At 33.1% G+C, this 27791-nt stretch overlaps 1 protein-coding gene across 3 annotated transcripts in view; it reads left to right on the forward strand.

Moving 5' to 3' along the window:
* The window catches only part of Scn1a (sodium voltage-gated channel alpha subunit 1), an 88253-nt gene that overhangs the window by 38375 nt on the left and 22087 nt on the right, over positions 1 to 27791 (forward strand). For all 3 annotated transcript variants that reach the window (XM_076866474.2, XM_076866475.2, XM_076866476.2), the window contains exons 13-19: positions 208 to 446; positions 2132 to 2305; positions 3433 to 3789; positions 5585 to 6067; positions 22631 to 22751; positions 24589 to 24743; positions 26566 to 26739. In XM_076866474.2, the coding sequence (XP_076722589.1) occupies positions 208 to 446; positions 2132 to 2305; positions 3433 to 3789; positions 5585 to 6067; positions 22631 to 22751; positions 24589 to 24743; positions 26566 to 26739 (1703 nt within the window). The remainder of the gene's footprint in view (positions 1 to 207; positions 447 to 2131; positions 2306 to 3432; positions 3790 to 5584; positions 6068 to 22630; positions 22752 to 24588; positions 24744 to 26565; positions 26740 to 27791) is intronic.

The raw sequence follows: 27791 nt of genomic DNA on the forward strand, positions 1-27791 counted from the left end.
TCTCTGTGTGTATGTCTGGTGTCTCTAGGTGGCTAGAGTAAATCCTATAATTTTTTTAAAAAAATTATTTTACCAAGAACAAATGAGTTTGACTTTGTAGCAAATGGAAGTGTAACAATTACTGAAAATAAATCTAGTGGATCTAAATAAATATTTGTGGTTATAGAATAAATCTTTCAGTTGCTGTTCTTACTCTTTTAAATCCAGAACTTGAAGAATCCAGGCAGAAATGCCCACCTTGTTGGTATAAATTTTCCAACATATTCTTAATCTGGGACTGCTCTCCATATTGGTTAAAGGTGAAGCATATTGTCAACCTGGTTGTGATGGACCCATTTGTTGACCTGGCCATCACCATCTGTATTGTCTTAAATACTCTTTTCATGGCCATGGAGCACTATCCAATGACAGAACATTTCAATAATGTGCTTACAGTGGGAAACTTGGTAAGCATATTGGAAGGTAATTGTGTTCAGTCTTTTTAGATTTTCTGTTTAAGAAACTGTTCTATTTAATAATTTATAGCACTTTTTCAACTACACTTCCTGCCTCCTACTCCACCCTCAGGGACATTATATCTAGCTGAATTTCTACTTTTACCAAAAGCAATGGTCCTTTATATCCATCCATGCAAGAAGTGAGAAAGAGAACAGTAGGTGTAGATCCAAGGTACTACTTTAAAAAATCGATAGTGATATTTACGAATTTTAATGATGCAGAAGTCATTCATTGCTTAAGAACACTCTTTTTTAAAAAATGATAGTATTTGATTTTCCCTAGGTATAGAAGTCCAAAATAAAACTGTGGATCTTTTTCTTCTTCTTAATCATTATCATTGCAAGAATAAATATAATAACTATAAAATGTCTCCAGCTTGACTACTTCCAGGATCTACGTGGTCTATTTAATATTTCATTTATTTATTCTATATTACACCATAAAATATTGCAAATCCCAGGACATTTTATATATTGTATGATTAACAAGACTGATTTGGGTGAAGGTTGCCACTTTATTCTTTCGTTTGTATACTTCAAAATGTAAATAATCACATTTGCCAGCTGACTCCAGTCAACTCAAGAATATTAGAAATATTAGGTTTTATTTGCTGAAAGGAAGAGCATGGAAATGTGATGTATGCATTTTCCATAATATTTGCTTTGAGGTTGAGGATTTGTTTGTTTGTTTGTTTAGTACCAGGGATTGAACCCACTTAGTGTTTAACCACTGAGCCACATCCTCAACCCTTTTTAGTATTCATTCTGAGACAGGGTCTCATGAAGTTGCTTAGGGCCTCTAAGTTATCTCAGCCTCCCAAGCCACTGGGATTATAAGCATGTACTACCATGCCTGGCTCAAGGTTTAGTATTTTTTTAATTTATTTTTTACTTATAGTTGGACACAATATCTTTATTTATTTTCATGTAGTGCTGAGGATTGAACCCAGTGCCTAGCATGTGTGAGACAAGCGTTCTACTGCTGAGCTATAGCCCCAGCTCCGGTTTAGGATATTTGATGGTTAAAAAAAAAAAAAAAAAAAAAGTAACATCCTGCAATGTATTATTTATATTTATAAAAACCTACTTTTTATACTATGGAAGTAAAGTTATTTTTTTCATGTGTAACAAAATAATAATGATAGTATATTGCACACACTGTGACATGTATGAACATGTATGACAACTGTCTGACTTAAGGAAAATGTGTATAAGCTTATAGATAAAATGAAACTGTGTGTGAGCAAAATCTCATCAGTGTTGTTGTACAAAACCTGGAGAAAATGCAGTTTGATTAATGACAAGAACACTGCCCAAATTAGAATATTTTCACTCATGTCTTAGTTTTGTCATCTTAGAGTTTAAGCTATTCAGAAAGTCATTTCAACTATCTTGTGATCTTAGTTTCCTCTGTATAAAGAAATAATTATATGGCATCCAGTTATTGGGGGTTCTGTGAGGATAAAAATTTTAAAATTATATGAAAGTCTTTAATAAACTATAAACTACTATATGCATTTAAGTTAGTAATGGAATCTTTGGAAAAATAGCATAAACCTTTTTTTCTAAGAGCAGATTTATGTTACATTCTTTCATTATCTGATGGAAGTAGAATAATTTTGTTTTGATCTTAGGTTTTCACTGGGATCTTTACAGCAGAAATGTTTCTGAAAATTATTGCCATGGATCCTTACTATTATTTCCAAGAAGGCTGGAATATCTTTGATGGTTTCATTGTGACACTTAGCCTGGTAGAACTTGGGCTCGCCAACGTGGAAGGATTATCAGTTCTCCGTTCATTCCGATTGGTAAAGCAAAACAAAAGAGCAACAATAGCAAAAACTCTTCTAAAAACAGTGTTCTAGAATAATTCTGTCATGGACTTTACCATACAACCATTAGCATTTCAAGTTCATATCTTTGTATTGTCAAAACTGTTCTTAAGTATATATATATATATATATATATATATATATATATATATATATATATATATATATGGTCCCACTTACTATTAAAAACCTTTATTCTAAAAAGTATAATCAGGTAAAATTGAATATGCTACCCAGTTGCCATTCTGACTAATTATTTTTTCTAATGACTACTACAGTTAATATTTTCATTTGTTAGAAACATTTTTAATGAAAATGCTCCACCTTTTAATAATAGGCTGAAAATACAAATAGCCCTATGTAGCAGTGGATGACAATCAGTGACATGATGTACATGCCAAATGTTTTACCAGCTCTACCCCTGGAAAATAAATACCCATCAAAAAAGAGAAAATTTGTAGGACCAAAAAACATGTCTGTTAATTAATATATATGTCCTTGCAAATTAAGGAAATAATAGAGTCATAAAAATATTCCAGTTTCTCAGTGCAGGTGAATTCAGCTATATCAATGACCTGAAGTGGCATTAATGAATAATAAATATTTTTTCCTCTACGTACATCAGGGCTCAATATGATTTTACTTAGCATACTATTGACAAATGAGTATCTTTCAGTAGAGATCATTCAGATTCAGTTATTAATATTACAGTTTAAGGCATGAGGTATCTCAGAGCCTTCTTTGTAAAACAAACTAAGAAAAATTATTTCTAAGTAATCATTAAAAATTCACTCTCATAGAAAATGATGTACCTGGTTAAAATATGGGATAAATAGACTCTTCCTAGAGGGTCCAAAAAATAGTCATGAGCCCTAGAGGATAGGGCAGTACCAGTGGTTTAAGCGATTCAAACCTTTTTATGGGGCTGGGGGATGCTGGGGATTGAACCCACAGCCTCACACATACTTGGTAAGTGGTCTCCCACTAAGCTAGACCTCAACCCTAAGAGACTCAACTTCAATCATCATTTCTTGGTAAACCTCAACATTATTAAATGCTTGAAAAGAGCATAATAATATGTATCAATTTTTTCATTTTTCTAGCTCCGAGTTTTCAAGTTGGCAAAATCTTGGCCAACATTAAACATGCTAATAAAGATCATCGGCAATTCAGTGGGGGCGCTGGGAAATCTCACCCTGGTGTTGGCCATCATAGTCTTCATTTTTGCTGTGGTCGGCATGCAGCTCTTTGGCAAAAGCTACAAAGATTGTGTCTGCAAAATCGCCAGTGACTGTAAGCTCCCACGCTGGCACATGAATGATTTCTTCCACTCCTTCCTGATTGTGTTCCGTGTGCTGTGTGGAGAGTGGATAGAGACCATGTGGGACTGTATGGAGGTCGCTGGTCAAGCCATGTGCCTTACTGTCTTCATGATGGTCATGGTGATTGGAAATCTAGTGGTATGTATCCACTTAAGATATATATTTCAGAAATATATTAACAATATAACAGAATGATCATTTTGTCCCCAAAATTCTTATGATTATTAGTTCTAAATATATCTTATCTCAGAAATATTTATACCTCCAGTTTGAAAGTATCACAATATAGAAGTAATCTACAAATTTATACTCAACTCCATTATGTCAATCATTTCATCACATTTATTATATGAATCGCAGTAGAGGGTCACATTGAAGACAAGTCTAAAAGACTATTCTGGTAACATTTTACAAATTCAGGACCAAGGAAGGAGGAAGTCTAAAATATATCTAGAGAGAAACTACAATATGTTATACATATATTATACATACATATGGCAGTGGATGACAACCAGTTATAAGATGTGCATGCAAACACTTTTCTTAATGTTAACTCTGGAAAATATATAGATCCAAATAAGAAAAGAGTAAGTTCATAGGGTTATTAAATATTTCCACTAATTCACATATATGCTCTTGCAAATCAAGGAAAGAACTATAGTCATAGAAAAGGTAATCATTTACTTCAAATCATGTATAGAAAAAAAAAGAAAGTAAGTAATTAAGTTAGTTAGTTCAGCACTACCTTCCAGTATTGGACTAACAAGTGGTGCCTTTCAGTGTTCCTACTGACTCTGTCATTCATTTTCTTGCTCACTGCAACACATAACACTCAGTCACCCAATATCATATGTAACTGCATTAGCCAACAAATTGTCTAGAGGCTCTAAATCAAAATAAAGGATGGCTAGTGATGCCATTCTTTATTTTGAGATTGCTCTAATGGAGTAATTCTCTCTTAAAATTGGAATATAGCTATTTATAATATGGGAAAATATAAATATATTCTAATAAATATAGAAGGAGACCAATAGGGTAGAAAAAAGAAACCAGGGGAAGAGAGGAGATGGAAAGGGGAGGTACCAGGGAATTAATTGACCAAATTATGTTATGTGCTTGTATGAATATGTCACCATGAATTCCACTATTGTAATTATAATTAATGAATAAAAATTAATTAATGTATATGTGTATATGTGTGTATATATATATATATACATATATGTGTGTGTGTGTGTATGTATATATATATAATATATATAGATATATAGATATATTCCAAGGGGAACACACATTAATGTGTCAGTCCCACCAAAATAATACATATTATTTATAAATAGTTCTACTAATTAGTTGATAAGGAGGTATGTATAAGAAATGCAGTATGATTAAGATACCTATTTTAAGCCCATAAGCCCTAAATCCTAAATTTGAGCCATTTGAGTGGTGATTTTGCCTTTATCCAATTCAATATCTCTATCAAAAAAGAAACTACAAAATAAATGTTTAAATGCATAACTACAAACATTAATGATTTTATATTTAGAATTATATAATGCACATATAAATTTGTTTTTTCATACAGTTTTAAATTAATCATATCTTAGGTTAGCTCATTCAACTTCATTTACAAGTGAGAAAACTTGAAAGCTGTAGAAAACATGTCTTTGCTTAAGGATGCATAATTAAATACTTCTTAAGCTAAATCACAAATTCAGAGCACCCACGTTGGGATTGAACCCGGGGCTTTATGCCTTGAAAGTACACACTCTACCCTGACCTGCACTCCCAGCCCACCCAACTCCAAACAAATATGCTGTCATGTTTCTGTCTCATCTAATTTTAGAACATGGAGGTTCCTACAATTATAAGTTGTCAAAATATGCTCTTCATTATATTGAGGTGAAAATATAATCATGTCTATTTTTTTAAGGTCCTGAACCTTTTTCTGGCCTTACTTCTGAGCTCCTTCAGTGCAGACAACCTTGCAGCCACTGATGATGACAATGAAATGAACAATCTTCAAATTGCTGTGGATAGGATGCACAAGGGAATAGCATACGTAAAAAGAAAAATATATGAATTTATTCAACAGTCCTTCGTTAGAAAGCAAAAGATTTTAGATGAAATTAAACCACTTGATGATCTAAACAACAAAAAAGACAGTTGTATGTCCAACCACACAACAGAGATTGGGAAAGATCTTGATTATCTTAAAGATGTTAATGGAACCACAAGTGGCATAGGAACTGGGAGCAGTGTTGAAAAGTACATCATTGATGAAAGTGACTACATGTCCTTCATAAATAATCCCAGTCTTACTGTGACGGTACCAATTGCTGTAGGAGAGTCCGACTTTGAAAATTTAAACACAGAAGACTTTAGTAGTGAATCGGATCTGGAAGAAAGCAAAGAGGTAAGATGCTATGGAGATGGGTAGGTATAAATTTATATATGTGTATGTGTGTGTATGTATTAAGTTGCCTATCTTTATGATCATATATTTTCCATCTAGAATTCTTAGCCATGACTTAAATTTTTATTTCATTGAGGAACCAAAGATAAATTGAAGAATAGCATACTAAGGTGTGAGTTTTCCCATCTTTAGGTTATTTGTCAGATGGATTAGTGGATGATACAATGAATGAAAAAAATAGAATCATCATAGGACTATTTAATCCTTACAATAATCTAGAAGGGAATATGTTATTATAACTTTTTAAATAATAAAGCTAGTGTAGGAGGTCTAAAGGATGCATAACTGGTAAGGGATGGAGCTAAGACTTGGACTTAAGAGACTTTGTAAATTTTCTATGTCTTCTATTGCATCACATTAGCTCACATACAGAAAAGAGACCTGTAGCAACAGGAAATAGTCTTTACAGCTCCTCTCACTAAAACTGTATTGTCCTATGTTTTAGTCTACGTTGTCTACCATAGCACTATGTCATACACTGAGTGGTTTAAACAACTGAAATTTATTTTCTCACCGTTCTGGGAACAGGAAAATACAAAATCAAAGTACCAGTACAGCCAGTGTCTGATGGGGTCTCTCTTCTGAGGTTGTAGATGCCATCTTCCCTCTGTCTTCACATAATCTGTCCTCAGTGCATGAGTATGAGAAAGACTTCTGGTGTTTTTCTTTTTTTTTTTTTAAATTTTTATTGTAGGTTGTTCAAAACATTACATAGTTCTTGATATATCATATATCACACTCTGATTCAAGTGGGTTATGAACTCCCATTTTTACCCCGTATACAGATTGCAGAATCACATCAGTTACATATCCATTGATTTACATATTGCCATACTAGTGTCTGTTGTATTCTGCTGCCTTTCCTATCCTCTACTCTCCCCCCACCCCTTCCCTCCCCTCCCCTCTTCTCTCTCTACCCCCTCTATGGTAATTCATTTCTCCCCCTTGGATTATTGTTCCCTTTCCCCTCACTTCCTCTTGTATGTAATTATGTATAACCCTGAGGGTCTCCTTCCATTTCCATGCAGTTTTCCTTCTCTCTCCCTTTCCCTCCCACCTCTGATCCCTGTTTAATGTTAATCTTCTTCTCATGCTCTTCGTCCCTACTCTGTTCTTAGTTACTCTCCTTATATCAAAGAAGACATTTGGCAATTGTTTTTTTAGGGATTGGCTAGCTTCACTTAGCATAATCAGTTCTAATGCTATCCATTTCCCTGCAAATTCTATGATTTTGTCATTTTTTTTAATGCAGAGTAATACTCCATTGTGTATAAATGCCACATTTTTTAATCCATTCATCTATTGAAGGGCATCTAGGTTGGTTCCACAGTCTTGCTATTGTGAATTGTGCTGCTATGAACATCGATGTAGCAGTGTCCCTGTAGCATGCTCTTTTTAGGTCTTTAGGGAATAGACCGAGAAGGGGAATAGCTGGGTCAAATGGTGGTTCCATTCCCAGCTTTCCAAGAAATATTCATACTTCTTTCCAAATTGGCTGCACCAATTTGCAGTCCCACCAGCAATGTACAAGTGTAACCTTTTCCCCACATCCTCGCCAGCACTTGTTGTTGTTTGACTTCATAATGGCTGCCAATCTTACTGGAGTGAGATGGTATCTTAGGGTGGTTTTGATTTGCATTTCTCTGACTGCTAGAGATGGTGAGCATTTTTTCATGTACTTGTTGATTGATTGTATGTCCTCCTTTGAGAAGTGTCTGTTCAAGTCCTTGGCCCATTTGTTGATTGGGTTATTTGTTATCTTATTGTCTAATTTTTTGAGTTATTTGTATACTCTGGATATTAGGGCTCTATCTGAAGTGTGAGGAGTAAAGATTTGTTCCCAGGATGTAGGCTCCCTATTTACCTCTCTTATTGTTTCTTTTGCTGAGAAAAAAACTTTTTAGTTTGAGTAAGTCCCATTTGTTGATTCTAGTTATTAACTCTTATGCTATGGGTGTCCTATTGAGGAATTTGGAGCCCGACCCCACAGTATGTAGATCGTAGCCAACTTTTTCTTCTATCAGACGCCATGTCTCTGATTTGATATCAAGCTCCTTGATCCATTTTGAGTTAACTTTTGTGCATGGCGAGAGAAAGGGATTCAGTTTCATTTTGTTGCATATGGATTTCCAGTTTTCCCAGCACCATTTGTTGAAGATGCTATCCTTCCTCCATTGCATGCTTTTAGCCCCTTTATCAAATATAAGATAGTTGTAATTTTGTGGATTGGTTTCTGTGTCCTCTATTCTGTACCATTGGTCCACCCACCTGTTTTGGTACCAGTACCATGCTGTTTTTGTTACTATTGCTCTGTAGTATAGTTTGAAGTCTGGTATTGCTATACCGCCTGATTCACACTTCCTGCTTAGCATTGTCTAGATGCAAAAATCCTCAATAAAATTCTGGCGAATTGGATACAAAAACATATCAAAAAACTTGTGCACCATGATCAAGTCGGATTCATCCCTGGGATGCAAGGCTGGCTCAATATATGGAAATCAATAAATGTTATTCACCACATCAATAGACTTAAAGATAAGAACCATATGATCATCTCGATAGATGCGGAAAAAGCATTCGACAAAGTACACCATCCCTTTACGTTCAAAACTCTAGAAAAACTAGGGATAACAGGAACATACCTCAATATTGTAAAAGCAATCTATGCTAAGCCTCAGGCTAGCATCATTCTGAATGGAGAAAAATCGAAGGCATTCCCTCTAAAATCTGGAACAAGACAGGATGCCATCTATCACCACTTCTGTTCAACATAGTTCTCGAAACACTGGCCAGAGCAATTAGACAGACAAAAGAAATTAAAGGCATAAAAATAGGAAAAGAACTTAAATTATCACTATTTGCAGATGACATGATTCTATACCTAGAAGACCCAAAAGGGTCTACAAAGAAACTATTAGAGCTAATAAATGAATTCAGCAAAGTGACAGGATATAAAATCAATACGCATAAATCAAAGGCATTCCTGTATATCAGCGACAAATCCTCTGAAATGGAAATGAGGACAACCACTCCATTCACAATATCCTCAAAAAATAAAAATAAAATACTTGGGAATCAACCTAACAAAAGAGGTGAAAGACTTATACAATGAAAACTACAGAACCCTAAAGAGAGAAATAAAAGAAGATCTTAGAAGATGGAAAAATATACCCTGTTCATGGATAGGCAGAACTAACATCATCAAAATGGCGATATTACCAAAAGTTCTCTATAGGTTTAATGCAATGCCAATCAAAATCCCAATGGCATTTCTTGTAGAAATAGAGAAAGCAATCATGAACTTCTGGTGTTTTTCTTCTGCTTATAGAACACCAGCCCGATTGAATTAGAGCCTGAACTTCATAGCCTCTTTTAGCCTTTATCGCCCTCTCACAGGCCTTGTCTTCAAATATGGTCACAAATGTAGGGGTTGAGCTTGAACATTTGAATTTGGGGAGACACAGTTCAGTGCTTGAATACCTTCTTAAAAGTAGTAAGCTAAAACACTAATGTACATACAGACTGTGCCTAGTGTACAGAGGTTTAACTCTTTTCCAACTTGCATTGGTGTGAAAGTGGTATGCATTCAGTAGAAACCATACTTGTAAGTTTGAATGTTGATGTCCCACTGAGCTAGCAATATGGAGCCTCTGATGATGCTGGGCAGAGGCTGGGCCTCTGGCAACCCTCTCAAAAGATTAAACAACTGATGCTTGGCAGTGTGCTCTATAGCTATCACATTCAATAGGTTAGGTTTACTAAATTAATTTTCAATTTATAATAGTTTCAGCTTAATTATAGGCTTATTGGGATTGAATTACACTGAAAATTGAGTAGGTGTCTGTATGAGATCATTCAAAAGAAGTCTAAAATAAAGTGCCTTCACTTCAGTTAATGTTTGGAAATCTCAAAGATAGTAAAGTTCCCACCTTTTAATCTACATGTCTAAATATTTTAAAGGATCTGATTCATTTTACTAGGAGCATAGTTTCACTAGAATATCACTCTGTCCAAGGGAAACTACATTTCATTTTAATAGTTGTCCAAGCATATAACTTACTTTTGATTTATTAAGTATGTCCCTTTAAAGATGATCCTGGCTTTTATACTGAGTCTCTGAATAATCTAGGTCTTTTATACTGAGGCTCTGAATAATCTAGGTCTCATTTTCTACTTTTAGGAGTAGGGGGATAATATTAGAACTAGAAGCTGCTTCTGGAACTCCAGCCTTAGGCTTCTTAGTATTTCAGTTTTGTGCAATGAAACAGGGGAAAGAAAATAGCTCAGGGACATATCAAGAGATATGTCACATTTCTCACATCCATGGGCATGGATTCAGGGGAGAAAATGATAGATTATTTTTGTAAAACACTGTGGGGTTATTCAAGATTTTTAATTTGAACATTATCTTAGTTCAAACTTTGTTCATTGAAGGATATGGGTTTTGCTAAGGAACCAAATGGAGGCTGATTTTTGAAAAAACAGTTATCTTCATATTTAAAAAGTTGGTTCCAAATCTTTTTCTTGTAAGTATGGTGTGCTGATTATGCTGCTGAGCTCCAAGTTCTGAACTAATGACAAAATAAATTTGGAAATATTTTTTTCTAATACGGACTTTATACTCAATCTTTAGACCTAAATTCAGTGTGTGATTAAACTAATTGTTATTACACGTTACCTGTTGAGTTAAAAAATAAACTATTTCATTGCAAAAACCATCCATAGCAAATATTCTTCCTGCAAAAATTACATGATTACACAGTTTACCTGTTTTTGTTTGTACTGATCTGGGTTGAAAGGAATACTGACCTCTTTATAAACTGACCATCCACTGAACCACTCTAGGAAATTTTAATTCTTTATACTTGGTGACATTTTATAGCTTAGAGTACTACATAAACTGCAATTTTAAATGTTATGGTAGTAGAAATTTTAGAGATGCAATGTGTCTTAAATTATGAATCATCACCTAATTGAAATTGAAAACTCAATTTTATTACCAGTAATTTAAAAAAAATTAATGAAATAAAATGGAGTATTTCAATGGACCTTGTATATTGAAGGGAGAAGTATTTAAAAATGAATATTTTGTTCCACTTTAATGCACTGTTTAATGAATCACTTGGTCTATGCGTGTAGAGCCTGAAGTTCAGTTTTTAAATTAGAGAAACACCATTTCAGCTCTATAAGGGTATTGATCATCAAGCTTTTCTGACCACAACAAGAAGGGTCGCTTCCGTTTATGGTACCAACAAATATAAGGCACTGAGTATGGGTAATAAATAATATATATCCAGGCTCATAAATTTTACAAAGTACCATAATACCTATAAGCATGCACATCTCTTGTTTTATGTCATGACCTGCATGTACATGTTTATTATAGGATAGGCATTAAGATAAACTTTTCAGCTTCTAACTATTCTAAAAAGATTTATTGACATGTAACAATTGTACATACTAATGAAGTACAGTCTGGTGTTTTAAGACATGCATACACTATATAGTGATCAAATCAGGGAAATTAGCATATCCATCACAAATTTTTATTATTGCTTTGTTTTTGAGCACATTCAAAATTCCTCTATTTGGAACACACAATGCATGATCATTAGCTATAGTTTCTCTGGATCAGAAGGTATGTCAGAATTTATTTTTCCTAACTGACTAACATCATACTCCTTGACCAGTGTTTCCATGATTTCTCCTCTCTTCTCTCCTAACCTCTGGCTACCACTACTTTGCTTTTAATATCTATAATATTCCATTTTTTATATTCCACATATGAACGTGATCATGCAGTATTTGCCTATGTCTGGTTTATTTCTCTTAACATAATATCCTCCAGGCTCATCCATATTGTCAAAAATAACAGGATTTCCTCCTGTTATTGACTGAAAGGGATTCCACTGTTTACATACCATGTTTTCTTTATCCATTCATCTGTTGATGGATACCAAGGTTGATTTCATATCTTGGCTACTTCGAATAGTGATGTCATAAACAGGAGTAAAGACATTTCATCAATGCACTGATTTCCTTTGGATATATGCCTTGGGACAGTATTGCTGAATCACATGATAGTTCTATTTTTAATTTTACAAAGAATCTCTATACTGTTTTTCATAATGACTGTACTAATTCAAATTCCCACCAACAATATATAACAGTTTCTCTTTCATCAAATCCGGGGCAGCATTGTTACTTTCAATTTTTTGATAATAGCCATTGTACCTAAAGTGTATATCAAAACAACCTTGACTTCAAAATATACTACAAAGCTATAGTAACTCAAGCACCATGGCATTCACATAAAAACATAGACCAATGCCAGAAGTAAATCTATGTATTTTTTTTAAAGAGAGAGAGAGAATTTTTTAATATTTATTTTTTAGTTTTCGGTGGACACAACATCTTTGTTTGTATGTGGTGCTGAGGATCGAACCCGGGCCGCATGCATGCCAGGCGAGCGCGCTACCGCTTGAGCCATATCCCCAGCCCCTAAATCTATGTATTTACAGCTAACTGATTTTCTACAAAAATGCTAAGAGTGCACAAAGAAAATAGTCCTTCTCTTTGACAAATGGTGCTAAGATAAATGGATATCCTCATGTAAAAAAATAAAATTCGACACTTCTGTCTCACTATATACAAAATTCAACTCAAAATGGTTTAAAGACTTAAATTTATGATCCAAAGCATGAAACTTCTTGAAGAAAACATAGGGAAAATGCTACATGACATTATTGTTTTCGGCTAGTTTTTTTTTTTTTTTTTTTGACAGAACTTCAGGAGCATTAGCAACAAAAGCAAAAATAAAGATAATTGCATCAAACTAAAGATCTTCTGTAACACAAATCGGAAAAAGACGAAATAGACATTTCCCAGAAGATGTACAAATGACAGACATCAGACATATGTATAAAAACCATTCACTATTACTTGCCATTAGAGAAATGCAAGTCAAAATCACAATGAGAGAGTACCTCCTCCCCATGAGAATGGCTATAGTCACCTCTGCATAGAACCATGTTGAAGGATTCTCTTCATCACACTTACTCTGATGGGAACATACTTAAAATTATGTTTTTATTTCCCATAATTCTGGATCCCATGTTTCTCTTGATTCACTCTAATATTGAATTAGATTTTGTTGTTTTCACTTTTGTTAGCCATGTTAGTGACTTTGGCTTCTAATAAAGTAATAATCCCTCTCATTATTTTTACATAAATTCCAATTGAAATGCAATTTTATCTGATTCAACTGAAATTTTTAGATTAAATACTGAAATATTTACTAAATGTCAATTTCATTATATCATTCTTATATCTAGTTTTCGGCAAATATTCTTCTGGAGATTACCATAATGGTCCAAATTTCCTGACTCTAACTTCAACATTTCTTCCTTCTTGATCAGAAATAAACCCACACAAAATTATTTTTCCTCGTTGATTCCTCAGTCTTATATTGTGCTCTGTTCATCAAAGCAAGACACATTTGTAAGATGTTCTGCTTTTAGATGAATTAAACTGATGGAAGATGCCTCCCCCAAATAAAGATTCCTTTTTCCACATTTTCTTTTTTTATTGGTTCTTTTTAGTTATGCATGACAATAGGATTCATTTTGACATGGTCATAAAAGCATGGGATATAATTTGTTCTAATTCAGCCCCAGGACTTCTGCTTTCCCTCCCATCTTCTTTTCCCCTACTATATTGATTTCTGATATTTACTTATAGTTTTTTTTTTAATTAGTGTCTTGAGGATGTCCATAATGGTGAGATTCACTGGGGTGTATTCATATATGTACATAGGAATGTTAGATCAGATTCCTCCCACTGCCTTTCCTTATCTCATCCCTCCTACCTTCCTTTCATTCCCCTTTGTTTCTAATCTTTCTTTTATTATTTTTATCCCCCCACCCTTATTTTTAATTAGCTTCTGCATATCAGAAAAAACATTCTACCTTTGATTTTAGGAAACTCTGTTATTTTACTTAGCATAATAGTCTCTAGTTTCATCCATTTACTGGCAAATGCCATAAAGTCATTGCTTGTTATGGTTGAGTAATACTCTATTGTGTATAGATATACTTTATTTCATACTAAGAATGCACTCTATACCATACTAAAGAAATCACATTATTTTGGATCTTTCTATTTTACTTTTTGTTCTTTTTGCCTATCTTTATTATTCAGCAATTTAAAGAATATACTAAATAAGATGGGGATGCTAGTAAGCCACGATTCTGAATTTTATATGTGAACATAAAATACGTATAATTTGTATATATATACATATATATATGTATGTATGTATATATATATATATATATATATATATATATATTACAGGTATTATACATACAATATACATACTTTTTCATAAAATGGTGACTTGATCATTAATATGAATTTCCATGTTGGAACAATGTTGACTAAAATATGTTACTCCTTGTCACCTCTATTAGACCTCTTCCATTTGAATATGTTATCATTTTAATTGTTGAATTCAGTAATGACTCTTATCTACTATGAGTCTCTATAAAACCCCAGAAATTATATTCACTCCTTGGATTAAATTTAGAAGTGACTATTATTTATTATCATAAGTTTGCACATATTTTATGCATGTGAGGCCATAATTATAATGTTTTTGATTAAAAAAATTATACTTGAGCCAGATACCAGGAAATATAATTCTCTTAGCCTCCTACCATATAACCCTGCTGGCTATATAATTTGCAAATTTATATATATATATATATATATATATATATATATATATATATATATATTTAATATATATATATTCTCATATATATTTGTTATATAAATAATATCTCTTTGTATTATCAAATGTGGTAATAAATATGATGTGCTTAAAACAGTGCCTGATATATAAGTATTCACTAAATTACTATTATTATTATTATTATTATTATTATTACTATTATTTTGGTACGAGGGATTAAAGTTAGGGGCACTTGACCATTGAGCCACATCCCTAGCCCTATTTTGTATTTATTAAAAGATAGGTCTCACTAAGTTGCTTAGTACCTCACTTTTGCTGAGAGTGGCTTTGAACTTGCTATCACCGGCCTCAGTCTCCCAAGTTGCTGAGATAACAGGCATGCACCACCATGCCAGCTACCATTAGTATTTTTACTAGTAGCATTCCCAACAATAGTTCAGTAAGTTTTCTTATAAGAATTATTAGTAACATATTTGACTATTTATCCTTTTCTTGTTGTTTGCCTTTTTCCTTCTGTAATAAATGGTTTACAGGTTTATCTGGAGACAGTGATAAGTTTTGTTTTGTGTGTGTGTGTTTTGTTGTTGTTGTTAAATTTGAAATGTTTTGATTACTCTTGATATGGTAAATGACTTAGATATTTAAGAAAATTATTTCCTGAAGCACAATTAGAAGGAATATGTATGCAAGAACCTAGAGACATGAAGCAACAGCACATAATATGGACAAAATTAGTAGTGGAATTGCTAAGGTATGAAGTCTAGGAGATGAGGCTAGAGATGGAACTAAGGAGCAGATGATCTCAGCTCCCAGAAAACCAAGAACAGACTAATGAGAAGAGACAAGCAAGCTGAAAGCTTACATTTGTTTTGCTTCCTCTGCGAGGAGTGCACTAACACATTACTGTCTTCCATTCTAGGAAAAACTTAGGGATTTTTGTTTGATTTACATAGACACTAGGCTAAAAATTCAGTAGCCTTAACTTCAGGCAAATCACTAATCTTACATTATTTCATTTCCTAATTTAACAAATAGGCTATCTGTTCTATGATGCTTATTAGAATGCCATAAGTGTCTAAAAGATGTTTGGAAGTTAAAAGTACTCAAAAGCAGCCAAGTCTCATGGTACATACCTGTAATCTTAGGTACTCAGGAGACTGAGGCAGGAGGATCACAGGATCAAGGCCAATCTGGGCAACTAGTTTGGAACCCTGTGTCAAAAAAAAAAAAAAAAAAAAAAGGTTGTGGCTGTAGCTCAGTGGAAGAGTGGGTGACTAGCATATGTGAGCCCGTAGGTTGCAATCCCCAAATGCCCATCTCCCACACAAAAAAGTTCAAAAAAGCAAAGATGATGTCAACAGAATAATTACTACTACAAATCTGTTTAAACACTTTTTAAAGAATTATTTAAATCATTCTTTTTTGAAATAAAAGTAGCACATTACTAAAGTAATTAGGAAAAAAGCATATTTGTTTTTGCAATGAGCAAGCCCCAGAATAAGAAGTAAAAATGTCAATTCAGTCCCTATGATTCAGGCAATAAAAATAGCAAATATCATTTGTTGAAGGTTAAACTCAATCAAAGCACTGTTTGTAGGGCTTTTCATGTACTGCTTCCTTCAATCTTTATATTGTCAGATAAATAGTACTATGCAATTTTATAGATGAGAAAAATGAACTCATTTCAATAAATCAGCTAAACAAATAAGCTTTAACAAAGTATGCTGAAGTCATACACATAGTAAGTGGTATGATTTGCAGTTTTGGTAACTAGCTTGGAAATTATAAATGCAATTTTGCAGAATTTTTGTTTACTTTTAATGTTTTTTTGTATAAAAATAATATTCTGTTGGCCTAGTATGTGATGAGTTGTGTTTCTTTTGCTCCTGTATATCTGATTATGGACATACTTTATGTTCAAGTTTGACATACTTTTAAGCAGAAATCAGAGTTCTTTAGAGCTGTATACCCCCCTTCACCCCTACCCTGGACACATGTTTGAATAATATTAGATTTACCAATTTTTAGGACTAATTTAGTACTTAGTAAACATGAATAATTCACTGAAGATTATTCTTCCAAAATACAGTTTGATGAAAAAGCCTTCTGTGATATAGGAATAATGTTGGAACTAATAAGTTAATATTTGACTTTTCCATCTGTTCTATGGTAATGTTAAATCTCAATACAGTGTCTTTTTCTTTCATATTATATTGTTACTTTTTTGAGAGTCTTTAATAGAAATCATTTTAATTGTTAACATGTATAGTATATATTGGAAATGTTTACTATACAATTATATACAATTTCTATATAATTATAATTACTATACAATTACTATATAATCATACAGAGTGTATGCAATGAAATAGTAGTACTAATACTTTTGATTCTGAAACATCTCATTTATGTTTTTCTATATGTGCATGTATATACATATAAACATTAAAATGCCCAGTTTCAAAAAAAGTACTTGATATAATATTCTTTGCCACATTTAAATATTTTATATGTGTGTGTATCTGTATGTATGTGTATACACTAAATACACATATAATCTGTATTATTTTGACCCTTAAATTCAAAATTTATTTCTTTATTCATATATTTTCATCACTCATTGTAAACTGAACTCCTCTTAAACCTTATAAATAAGCTCCTTATAACAAAACAAGTCTAAAGATAAAAACATAGCCATTATAAAATCAAGTAAGAGAATAAGAAAAAAGGCACTTAATCATTTAAGGAAACATTGTAGAATGTTTTGTTTGATTTGTTTTGCTTTACCCTGAAGGTCAAAATCATTTGCTATAGTAGAGAACATTTTTAAAAGCAAGAAATATTATATGAATCCACTGAGGAGGAAAAATGGTCTCATCATCAAGGCTGTAGTTATTAAGTGGTTATTGAATGCCCTGGTGTACAAGGCAAAGTGAATACTTAAGATAGAATGCACTCTCTTCACTCTCTCAGCTCACATATTAAGTAAGTTTGCCAAGAATATCTTGAAAATACAGATTAGTGTATATATTTATAATTTAAGCTATTGTGAGTCAATATGTAAAAGCCTACATATTTTCAAAGTAGCTAATACATTTAATACATTGAAAATAGACTAATGGCTTAATAAATACCAAAATGGATTTTTAAAATATTTTACCAATTATCAGAAATTGTAAAACTAAGTTTTTTGTTACGTGAATGATGAATTATAAAATTCAAATTCCTCAAAATTACTAGAAAAAAGGGAATAAATAATTAACTTTATTGATTTTCAAATCAATAAATGTACTTGTCTGAAAATGTTTTAGTTCTGTTATTATCCAGTTTCTCTACTATTTTATCTGAATTCCTGCCTCAGGTGATGATGTAGAGATAGACTGTTCCCACACATGTAGAAAGTGTTTCCTTCCTTTTCTGAGTAATAGTGTTTTTATTTCTCAAACAAATAACAGAGTCATCTTATCTTTGATTTCTACAATGAGAAAAATGAGACAATATAAATTGACTTATAAGGGTTTTAATGCAATGTTTTTCAAAATACCAATGACATTCTTCACAGAACTAGCAAAAAAAAAAAAAAAAAAAAAAAAAAACAGTCCTAAAATAAATTTAGAAGAATAAAAGTCCCAGAATAGCCAAAGAAATCTTGAGAAAGAAGAGTGATGCTGGAGGCATTACAATACCTGTTCTCAAATTATACCACAAAAGAACTACAGTAATAAAAACAGCATGGTATTGGCATCAAAACAAACGTGAACACCAACGGAACAAAATAAAAGACAGAGACAAGCCCACATACTTTTAGTTATCTGATAACAAATAAGCCAAAATATATATGATGGAGAAAAGAAAGCTTTTTTAAACAAGTGCTTCTGCAAAAACTGGATATCCACATGTAGAAGAATGAAACTGTATTTGTATCTCTCACCTTGTACAAAAGTCAAAGTGGATCACAGACCTGGGAATCAGACTAGAAACTCGGCAACTGCTAGAAGAAAACACAAGGTCAACACTCCAACATATTTGCAATGGCTCTGACTTCCTTAACAAGACCCCTAAAGCTCAATAAATAAAACCAAGAATCAATAAGTACAATGTAATCAAATTAGAAATCTTCATAGCAAAAGAAACAACATAGAGCATGTAGAGAGAACCTATAGAATGAGGGAAAATCTTTGCCATGGGATTAATATCAAAAATATATAAAGAACTCAGAAAGCTTAATACCACAACAAACAAATAAACTAATCAAGTAATGAGCAGAAGAACTACATATACATTTTTTTCAAAAGAAGAAACACAAATAGCCAACAAATAGCTGAAAAAAATTTTTTTCAGTATCCATAGCAATAAGGGAAACACAAAGCTACACTGAGATTTCATTCTCACTCCAGTTGAAATGGCAATCATCAAGAATACAAATAATTATAAATGCTGGCAAGGATGTTGGGGGAAAAGGTATATGCATACATTGTTGTTAGAACTGCAAATTCGTACAACCACTTTGAAAAACTGTGTGGAGATTCCTCAAAAATCTAGGAATTGAATCAACATATGACCCAGCCATCCTACTCCTTACTGTTTATAGAAAAGAACTAAACCATTATACTATAGCAATACAGCCCCATGAATGTTTATAGCAGCACAACCCACAACAGCCAATTGGAACCAGTTCAGGTCCCCATCAATAGATGAATGGATTAAGAAAATAGGGTTTATATCCACAATTAAGTTTTTATTCAGCTATAAAGAAGATTATGTACAGCTATAATGCACTAATAAAAAAAGCAATGTTTTTACTTAAGATATTGAGAATCTGAATAATATGAATAACAAAAGTATATATAACTACATTATTTTAAAAATTATACTTATAGGGTATTCTTATTTCCAAGTGTCCACAAGAAATTCATATAAATTAACCATATACTGGATCTCAAAGTAAAGCTATCACTATTTTCACATAAGATAGTTTTATTTTTGAAACAGCTGTATATGTATATCTGATCAAAATGCAACTACACCTGATATTAATAATAGATAAAATTCTAAAAACTTGACTATTAAGAAAATTTCTCCTAAATAAATAGTGGGTTATGGAGCAAATAAAATACATTTCTAGCTGTCTCAATAACAAGAATATTTTGTTAAAATTTCTGGAATAGGATCAAACAGTTAGTAAATGTCTTCATATTACCAAGAATGATCAAAAATGGATGAAGGAGCATAACAAACATCTTAATTTCAGAAATTAGAAAAAGAAAAAAGTGAAGGAATATAATAAATATCCAAATGAATTATTAATGTAGCAGATAATACTAATATAGCAGGTAGTTCATAGGGGGAAAAAAACAATACAGACATAAACGAGGGCAGGCAGGATTCTGAGATGACCCTTGACAATCTTTACTTCTAGCAAAGTAGATTTACTGTTGAAATTAATTCTGCATCTGAATGCCTTTCCACACACAAATTTAAGCACAGGAAACAATATGCTTTCTAGTTCTTAATGAATATTGGTCAATACTGAAGGCTTCTCAAAGCCCCTTCACTGATTATACATGAAGAATTGGTATCTTGCATAAGACTCCATTTCTATCATGAAGAAAAATGGGTGCAATGGATGGTGGTGACATATTCCTTATATGATTTTTCATAAAATATGGAATGAATGTTTTCATGATGCTGATATTGCTAACAAAGGCCAATTCTGAGCTCGGAATGTAACTCAGTGGCAGAACTCATATTCAGGATACATGAGGCTAAGGGTTCAATATCCAGCAAAACAAACACACAAACACACACACACACACACACACACACACACACACACACACACACACTGCTATTTCTATCATTGTTGAAGTGGTAATGCTTGAATCTCAGCCTAGGCCTATCACTTTATCACCAAATTATGAAACTCCTCAATGTCGAGGATGAGAAAAGAGAATTTCTTCAGAGCACCACATTATGAGATGAATGAGATTGTCACTCAAGCCCATCATTTGATGATTCTCTTCACTTGCCAGAGAAATAACCAATGAGTTTTTCCAGGGTGTGTCTTTAATTCAGTATAAATGCTAAAATGGAATGTAAAAACATTCAGAACCAAAAGCATGGGAAAAGTAGATTGAAATCTATTTGCTACTGTATCCTATGTTGAACAAAGTTCAAGTTCTTGAATGTGGTACCCAGGTTAATTATACATTTGTTGGAATATTGAAATCGGACTTTTTTGATAAATCTTATAATTTCAGAGATCATCTGCAACTCAAATACTAAGAATAGTGTCAGCACTATCATATTATTACATATCCTAATGACCTGAAATGTTGATTTGTCTATTTTATCAAAAATCTAAAAAGAAGGGAAGCAATCAGTTGGATAAGGACCCAGACATACAAATTGTTTTTGAGCAAATATAGTTTGTTGAACTTTTCACCAAAGTATCAATTTTCTTCCATGCAAAATTTTTAATAATTTTAATAGTTTAATTTTTATTACTTAAATTATGTGATAAGTTGAGTGGTATGTATTTATGAATGTCTATTAGATGATCTGCATAAATCTAAAGTTGGGGACACTGTGTTCCCCAAACCATCTTGGATATTGGAGTCATCAATGAATATTCAGCATCTAACACATTGTTAATGTTCAATAAATACTACTTGAATAAATGGCTGAATTGATTAATTATTCTTACTACCTAAATGGCTTATTGCCAGTCTTCAGAACCATCATTTATGATTAGTTCTTGTCTTAGTGGGAAAATCTATATTCTGTATTATTTTTGCCATGTTTATCTTCTGAAAACCCTAAAAAGAGAACTGAGTCTGGCATAATGGCTTATGCCTGTAGTCCCAGCTACTCAGGAGGCTGAGACAGAAGGATCCTTTAAACTCAAGACTTTGAGGCCAGCCTGGAAAACATAGTGAGACCCCCAACATAAACAAATAAACAAAACCCCCCAAAACTATGTGTTCCATGACTGTTGTTCAAAATACAAATAATGCTGCTTCTTAACTGAACTTTCTCCTTTCAGCTGCACATGGCATATCATTTACTGAGGGGTAAACTGAATTTTTCCACCCACTACTTGTTAATCTCTTCTGTGCAATATTTCAAGCTTTAAAATATTTACCAGGAATTCAAACTGTTTATTTAATATGCCTAAGGTTATTTGTTTATTGATATATTTAACCTATTGTATGACTACTTCTATCAAAAGAGGACATGGCATATATAAATATTAACATAGTTATATTAATTCTATATACCCTATCAGTGAATATTAGTATCATGAGTTAAAGCTAAAAGTAGTATTTGCTCACAATTAAGACATTGCTAAAGAAATATATATAGTCAAACATTAAAATGCAGAATGACATTATTTCCTCCTAAGGTAGAAATTCTCTTCCCCTCTCTGCTCCCTTTCCCTTTCTCCTCCCTCGTCCCCCTTTTTCTCTTTGATTCCTAGGACAGAAGTTTCCTCCTCCGTGTGCATTGCTGAAGGCCTTTTATTACCCCTTTACACAGCCATTTGGTTGCATCCTTAACATTCTCAATTGTGACAAAGGAGTTAACACAGAAAAAAAGTTTATTTCCTCTTCTTACTCAATCTCTCTTTTGCTTTAAATTTACAATCTCTTTACCATAGGACAATACCAAATACACTCATAGTGATAATCTCTTCTTGGTAGGCCACTCATTAAAGGGATCTGTTTTTTATGCCACCCTACGTACAGAAACTTAATGAAAGCAGCAGCTCGTCAGAAGGCAGCACGGTGGACATTGGTGCACCTGCAGAGGAGCAGCCCGTGGTAGAACCTGAAGAAACTCTTGAACCTGAGGCCTGTTTCACGGAAGGTAAAGACACAGATCCTCGTGTTCATTTTTCTCTAGTAAAGAAGAAGCCTTTTGCTGTTGGCCACCCCAAATGGACCACTTAGAATAGACTATACCTTAGTAATAGATCTATTTCAGTTACCCTTAATGTGTTGACAGATAAAAAGGATCGGAGTATACTGTTATGCTTTAGTTATCTCCATTATGTGAAAAGATCATGAACACAGAGAAAAACATTTTAACTTAATGAAAGCTACTGATTAGTAATTTTTAAAGAAAATGGTAACTTTGCAATGAATTGGCATATCAAGCATTCATCAAAATTCTCATACATAGAATTTTCCTTAACAGTAGATTTTGACTATAAAAACTTAATGAATTATAAATTCTGGACAGTATTTTTAAATGAAATCATCATTTTTTTAATGCATGTTGGAAGAAACATGGAAATAAGGGCTGCCCTCGATATTTGATACCTAAACAGTGTTGAGCTGGTACCATATACGTGTAAGAAATAGGAGGCCGGGTGTGGTGGTACATGCTGATAATCCCAGCAATTCAGGAGGCTGAGTCAGGAGGTTAGCGAGTTTAAAGCCAGCCTCAGCAACTAGAAAGAGAATTCACAATGGATTTTAATGATGATAAATAGAAAACTTCCCTTTTAAAAAGAATATAGATTTCACCCTGCCTCAAAAGACAAAAAAAAAAAAAAAAAAAAAAAGGCTTGGGAATGTAGCTCCATGGTTAAAAAAAAAAAAAAAATCCTATAGCTAGTTTTTTTTTTTTTTTTTTTTTTTTAATTGTCTGATTCCCTTAAGAATTTGAGTTTGTAAAACGTGAGTACTTGTTCATGTTTTTATTTGGCACTCTTTACCTAATTGGCCTAAACTATCTGCAGTGTTCCTTTATTTCCTATATGATTTATATACATAACTCAGAATCCTTCTCAAAACTACCTTTATCTAATCATGGTAGAGGAGTTTCTTATACTCTTGAACAGCTGTAATAAACATATATTTAATTCACCTGATAACTAACAACATATTATGTTCAAAAACTGGTTTTTTTTCTCTTTTAAACTGTTAGATGTGTCTCTACTCTCTTCTTTTCCTTTATTCCTTTGTTCCTTAGATCCCTATTCTTATCTTTTCCTTCCTCTCTTCCTCCATTCTTTTACTTTCCTTTTATTTTTCTTTTTTTTTTTTCAAAAATACTTGCCTTTTAAAAAATTTTTAAATCTTCCATGGGGCTTAGACAGATACTCAGAGATATTTGTAGATTTAATTTTTTTTTTGTGTGTGTGTGTGTGTGTGTAAGTGAAAGCAATATGGGGAAGACCATGGCAAATCGAACTAGGACCTTGCAAATCAAATTTAGTGAAAAATCACATAAGCCTTTCTAGAAACTCCACAAGGAAACCTGTACATCAACAGGTCTAGCATTATTGGAAAAGATCAATAATATTTTTCTATATTCTCTTTAAAATGGAAGTTTTCTCTTTCTCATTATTAAAATCCATTGTGAATTTCTTTTCTAGAATGAATTCAGTGGAATACTGTAGGATAATGTATAGAATAAAGCAAGCTACTTTACATTTATTTGTAATTTACAATTTTTTTTTTTTCTGAACAATAACACTGGGAGGCAGAAGTAGTATTAGCCAGGGAATCATTCAATGAGCCTGAGTAATTCTCACAACTTCACACGGCTAATGAAGGTGCCCTTACTAATCCAGGCTTAGAGAATTATCACAGCAAGACAGAAATGGCAATAGTGGTGGAAACATGAAACAGGCACAAGTCAAGGGATATTACAAAAGGACTGTTATTTTACTTCTATTTGAACATTATACTTGCAGGCTGTGTGCAGAGGTTCAAATGTTGTCAAATCAGCGTGGAAGAAGGAAGAGGAAAACAGTGGTGGAATCTAAGAAGAACATGTTTCCGAATAGTAGAACACAACTGGTTTGAGACCTTCATTGTTTTCATGATTCTCCTTAGTAGTGGTGCTCTGGTGAGTCAGTGTTAGGCAACAGTATTACAGCACTGATTTTTTAGTATCTTTTAACACTGAAACCTTGTTGGTAGTTTCTATTCCATTGTCTTAGTAGCCCAGGCATTTTTAATAACCCTATCTTTTATCTCTTAGACAACAGACTTAGCAAAAAACTAAAAAGTCATTCCTGAATGTACTTTTAATATGTATACATACATTTATAATAATCTACATATAAGTTTTTTGCTTTGAGTAAGTAGCCCCCCCCATTTGTCCCTTCTGCTTATTCACTCTAACTAAAATATACTAATATTTGATTACCCTTTTTAATAAAATAATAAGAATGGGTCCAATAGTATAGTCTATGGAAGTTTGTGATTGGGCATGTATATCCTCTGAGTTCTCATGAATTTTGTTTCTGAGTGTTATTAATACTATTACTGCCTTATAGACAATTGATCAATCCTTAGGGAACACTTCTTTGTGTTCCCCCTTCATGTACTACTAGGAAACAATAAATGTAGATAACAATGAATACTGGACAGAATACTAAGTGATTCATTTAAGCCTTAATTTCTCTTTAGAAAACTACCGCATACCATATTGATAGCATTTTAGAAAAACACAGACATAAAGATGATAGATCCATAGATAGATAGATAGATAGATAGATAGATAGATAGATAAGAAGGATAGGCAAAGAGCTTGGCTGCTTGAAACAAATGCAAGTTTCTTTAACTTAAGTTTATAAATCTAACATAAGGCTGCAGCTTTCTCTGATGAAATAAATTTCTTCCACGTGCCACTTTAGATATAGTCTTTAGTCATTGAAAGTAATGTCTACTTAGAAGTAAAATATCAAGAGGGGTCCATATTGGAAGTATACATATTAGCATCCAAAAAAAGGAATGTCCTCTTACCATTATTGTCATACGAGATCTCTTCTGAGAAATATAAACTGTTAACAAAATGAAAAAACAAAAAATCAGATGAACTTGGTAAATTTGGTAAAATTGTGCACTCTGATGATCAATCACAATTTCTGCTTTTATAAAAACATATGCCTTAATTTTTTATCTCTATAATTTTCCTTTTTAAGGCAAAAAAAAAGCTAAGAGAAGGAAGCAAAACAATGTAATAAAATGAATATATAACTTCAAGTTGCGGTGGGCCCCTTAGAATATGGCATTAAGAACTATTTCTTGGGCTGGGGATGTGGCTCAAGCGGTAGCATGCTCGCCTGGCATGCGTGCGGCCCAGGATCGATCCTCAGCACCACATACAAACAAAGATGTTGTGTCCACCGAAAACTAAAAAATAAATATTAAAAAATTCTCTCTCTCTCTCTCTCTCTCTCTCTCTCTCTCTCTCTCTCTCTCTCACACACACACACACACACACACACACACACACACTCTCTCTCTCTCTCTCTCTCTCTCAAAAAAAAATAACTATTTCTTGAACAAGTCAAATTAACTCATTTACTCCTTTCTCCTTTATTCTGCATATAATAGCAATGCCACGTATAATTTTCCCCTGAAAAGATAATTTTCAAAACTTTGTACATTGGGCTGGGGTTATGGCTCAGTAACAGAGCCCTTGCCTATCATGTGTGAGGCACTGGGTTCAATCCTCAGCACCACATATAAATAAATAAAAAATAAAGGTACATCAACAACTAAAAAATGTTTAATAAAAACTTTGTGAGTAACAAAACATCAATAACTACTATTCTTTGTTCTCTTGTTCCAATGAAGTGTCATAATGCACTTAAAATTTTTTAAAAGTTTATGGCATTTAATAGTTTTTGAAAACTAAAACATACAGCATTCTCTTATAGGCATTTGAAGATATATATATTGATCAGCGAAAGACAATTAAGACGATGTTGGAATATGCAGATAAGGTTTTCACTTACATCTTCATTTTGGAAATGCTTCTAAAATGGGTGGCATATGGCTATCAAACGTATTTCACTAATGCCTGGTGTTGGCTGGACTTCTTAATCGTTGATGTAGGTATCCTCCATTCCTTTGTCTTCTTCTCAATATAGTTTGTCATATTTATTCTGTAATTCTATAATAGTGAACCTCTGCCCATGGTATTGTAATGATGTGATATGCTACTAAGCTCATTCACTGGATGATGGTACAGTATTTGGAAGAAATGGGCTAATTTAGTAATGTTAAAATAGTAAAGCCAAGACCTTGTCCCAGAGTTGCAGAATGACAGCCCTTGGGCAGGGGTGCAGAGGGTGGAGGGATGCTAGAGAAAAGATGGCCAGCACAGGCCCTGTCACTGACCTAACCGCATTTTTTTATTCTAATTTTTTATATATGACAGCAGAATGCATTACGTTCATATTATACACATAGAGCACAATTTTTCATATCTCTGGTTGTATACAAAGTATATTCGCACCATTTGTGTCCTCATACATGTACTTAGGATAAATGATGTCCATCTCATTCCACCATCTTTTCTACCCCCATGCCCCCTCCCTCCCCTCTTACCCCTTTGCCCTATCTAGAGTTTTTCTAATTCTCCCATGCTCCCTCTCCCAACCCCATTATAAATCAGCCTCCTTAGATCAGAGAAAATATTTGGCATTTGATTTTTTGGGATTGGCTAACTTGCTCTTGCATAGGCAGAATTAATATTGTCAAAATGACTATACTACCAAAAGCACTATACAGATTTAATGCAATTTCAATCAAAATCCCAATGACATTCCTCATAGAAATAAGAAAAGCAGTCATAAATTCATCTGGAAAAAAAAAAAGAGACCCAGAATAGCTAAAGCAATCCTTAGCAAGAAGAGTGAAGCAGGTGGCATCACTATACCAGACCTTAAAGTATACTACAGAGCAATACTAACAAAAACATGGTATTGGTACCAAAATAAACTGGTAGACCAATGGTACAGAATAGAGGACACAGAGACTAACCCACATAATTATAGTTATGTATGTTAAACAAAGGCGCCAAAAACATACATTGGAGAAAAGATAGCCTCTTCAACAATGGTGCTGGGAAAACTGGAAATCCATATGCAACAAAAAGAAA

Source organism: Callospermophilus lateralis, chromosome 9 (assembly GCF_048772815.1).
Source record: "Callospermophilus lateralis isolate mCalLat2 chromosome 9, mCalLat2.hap1, whole genome shotgun sequence".
Classification (NCBI taxonomy): domain Eukaryota; kingdom Metazoa; phylum Chordata; class Mammalia; order Rodentia; family Sciuridae; genus Callospermophilus; species Callospermophilus lateralis.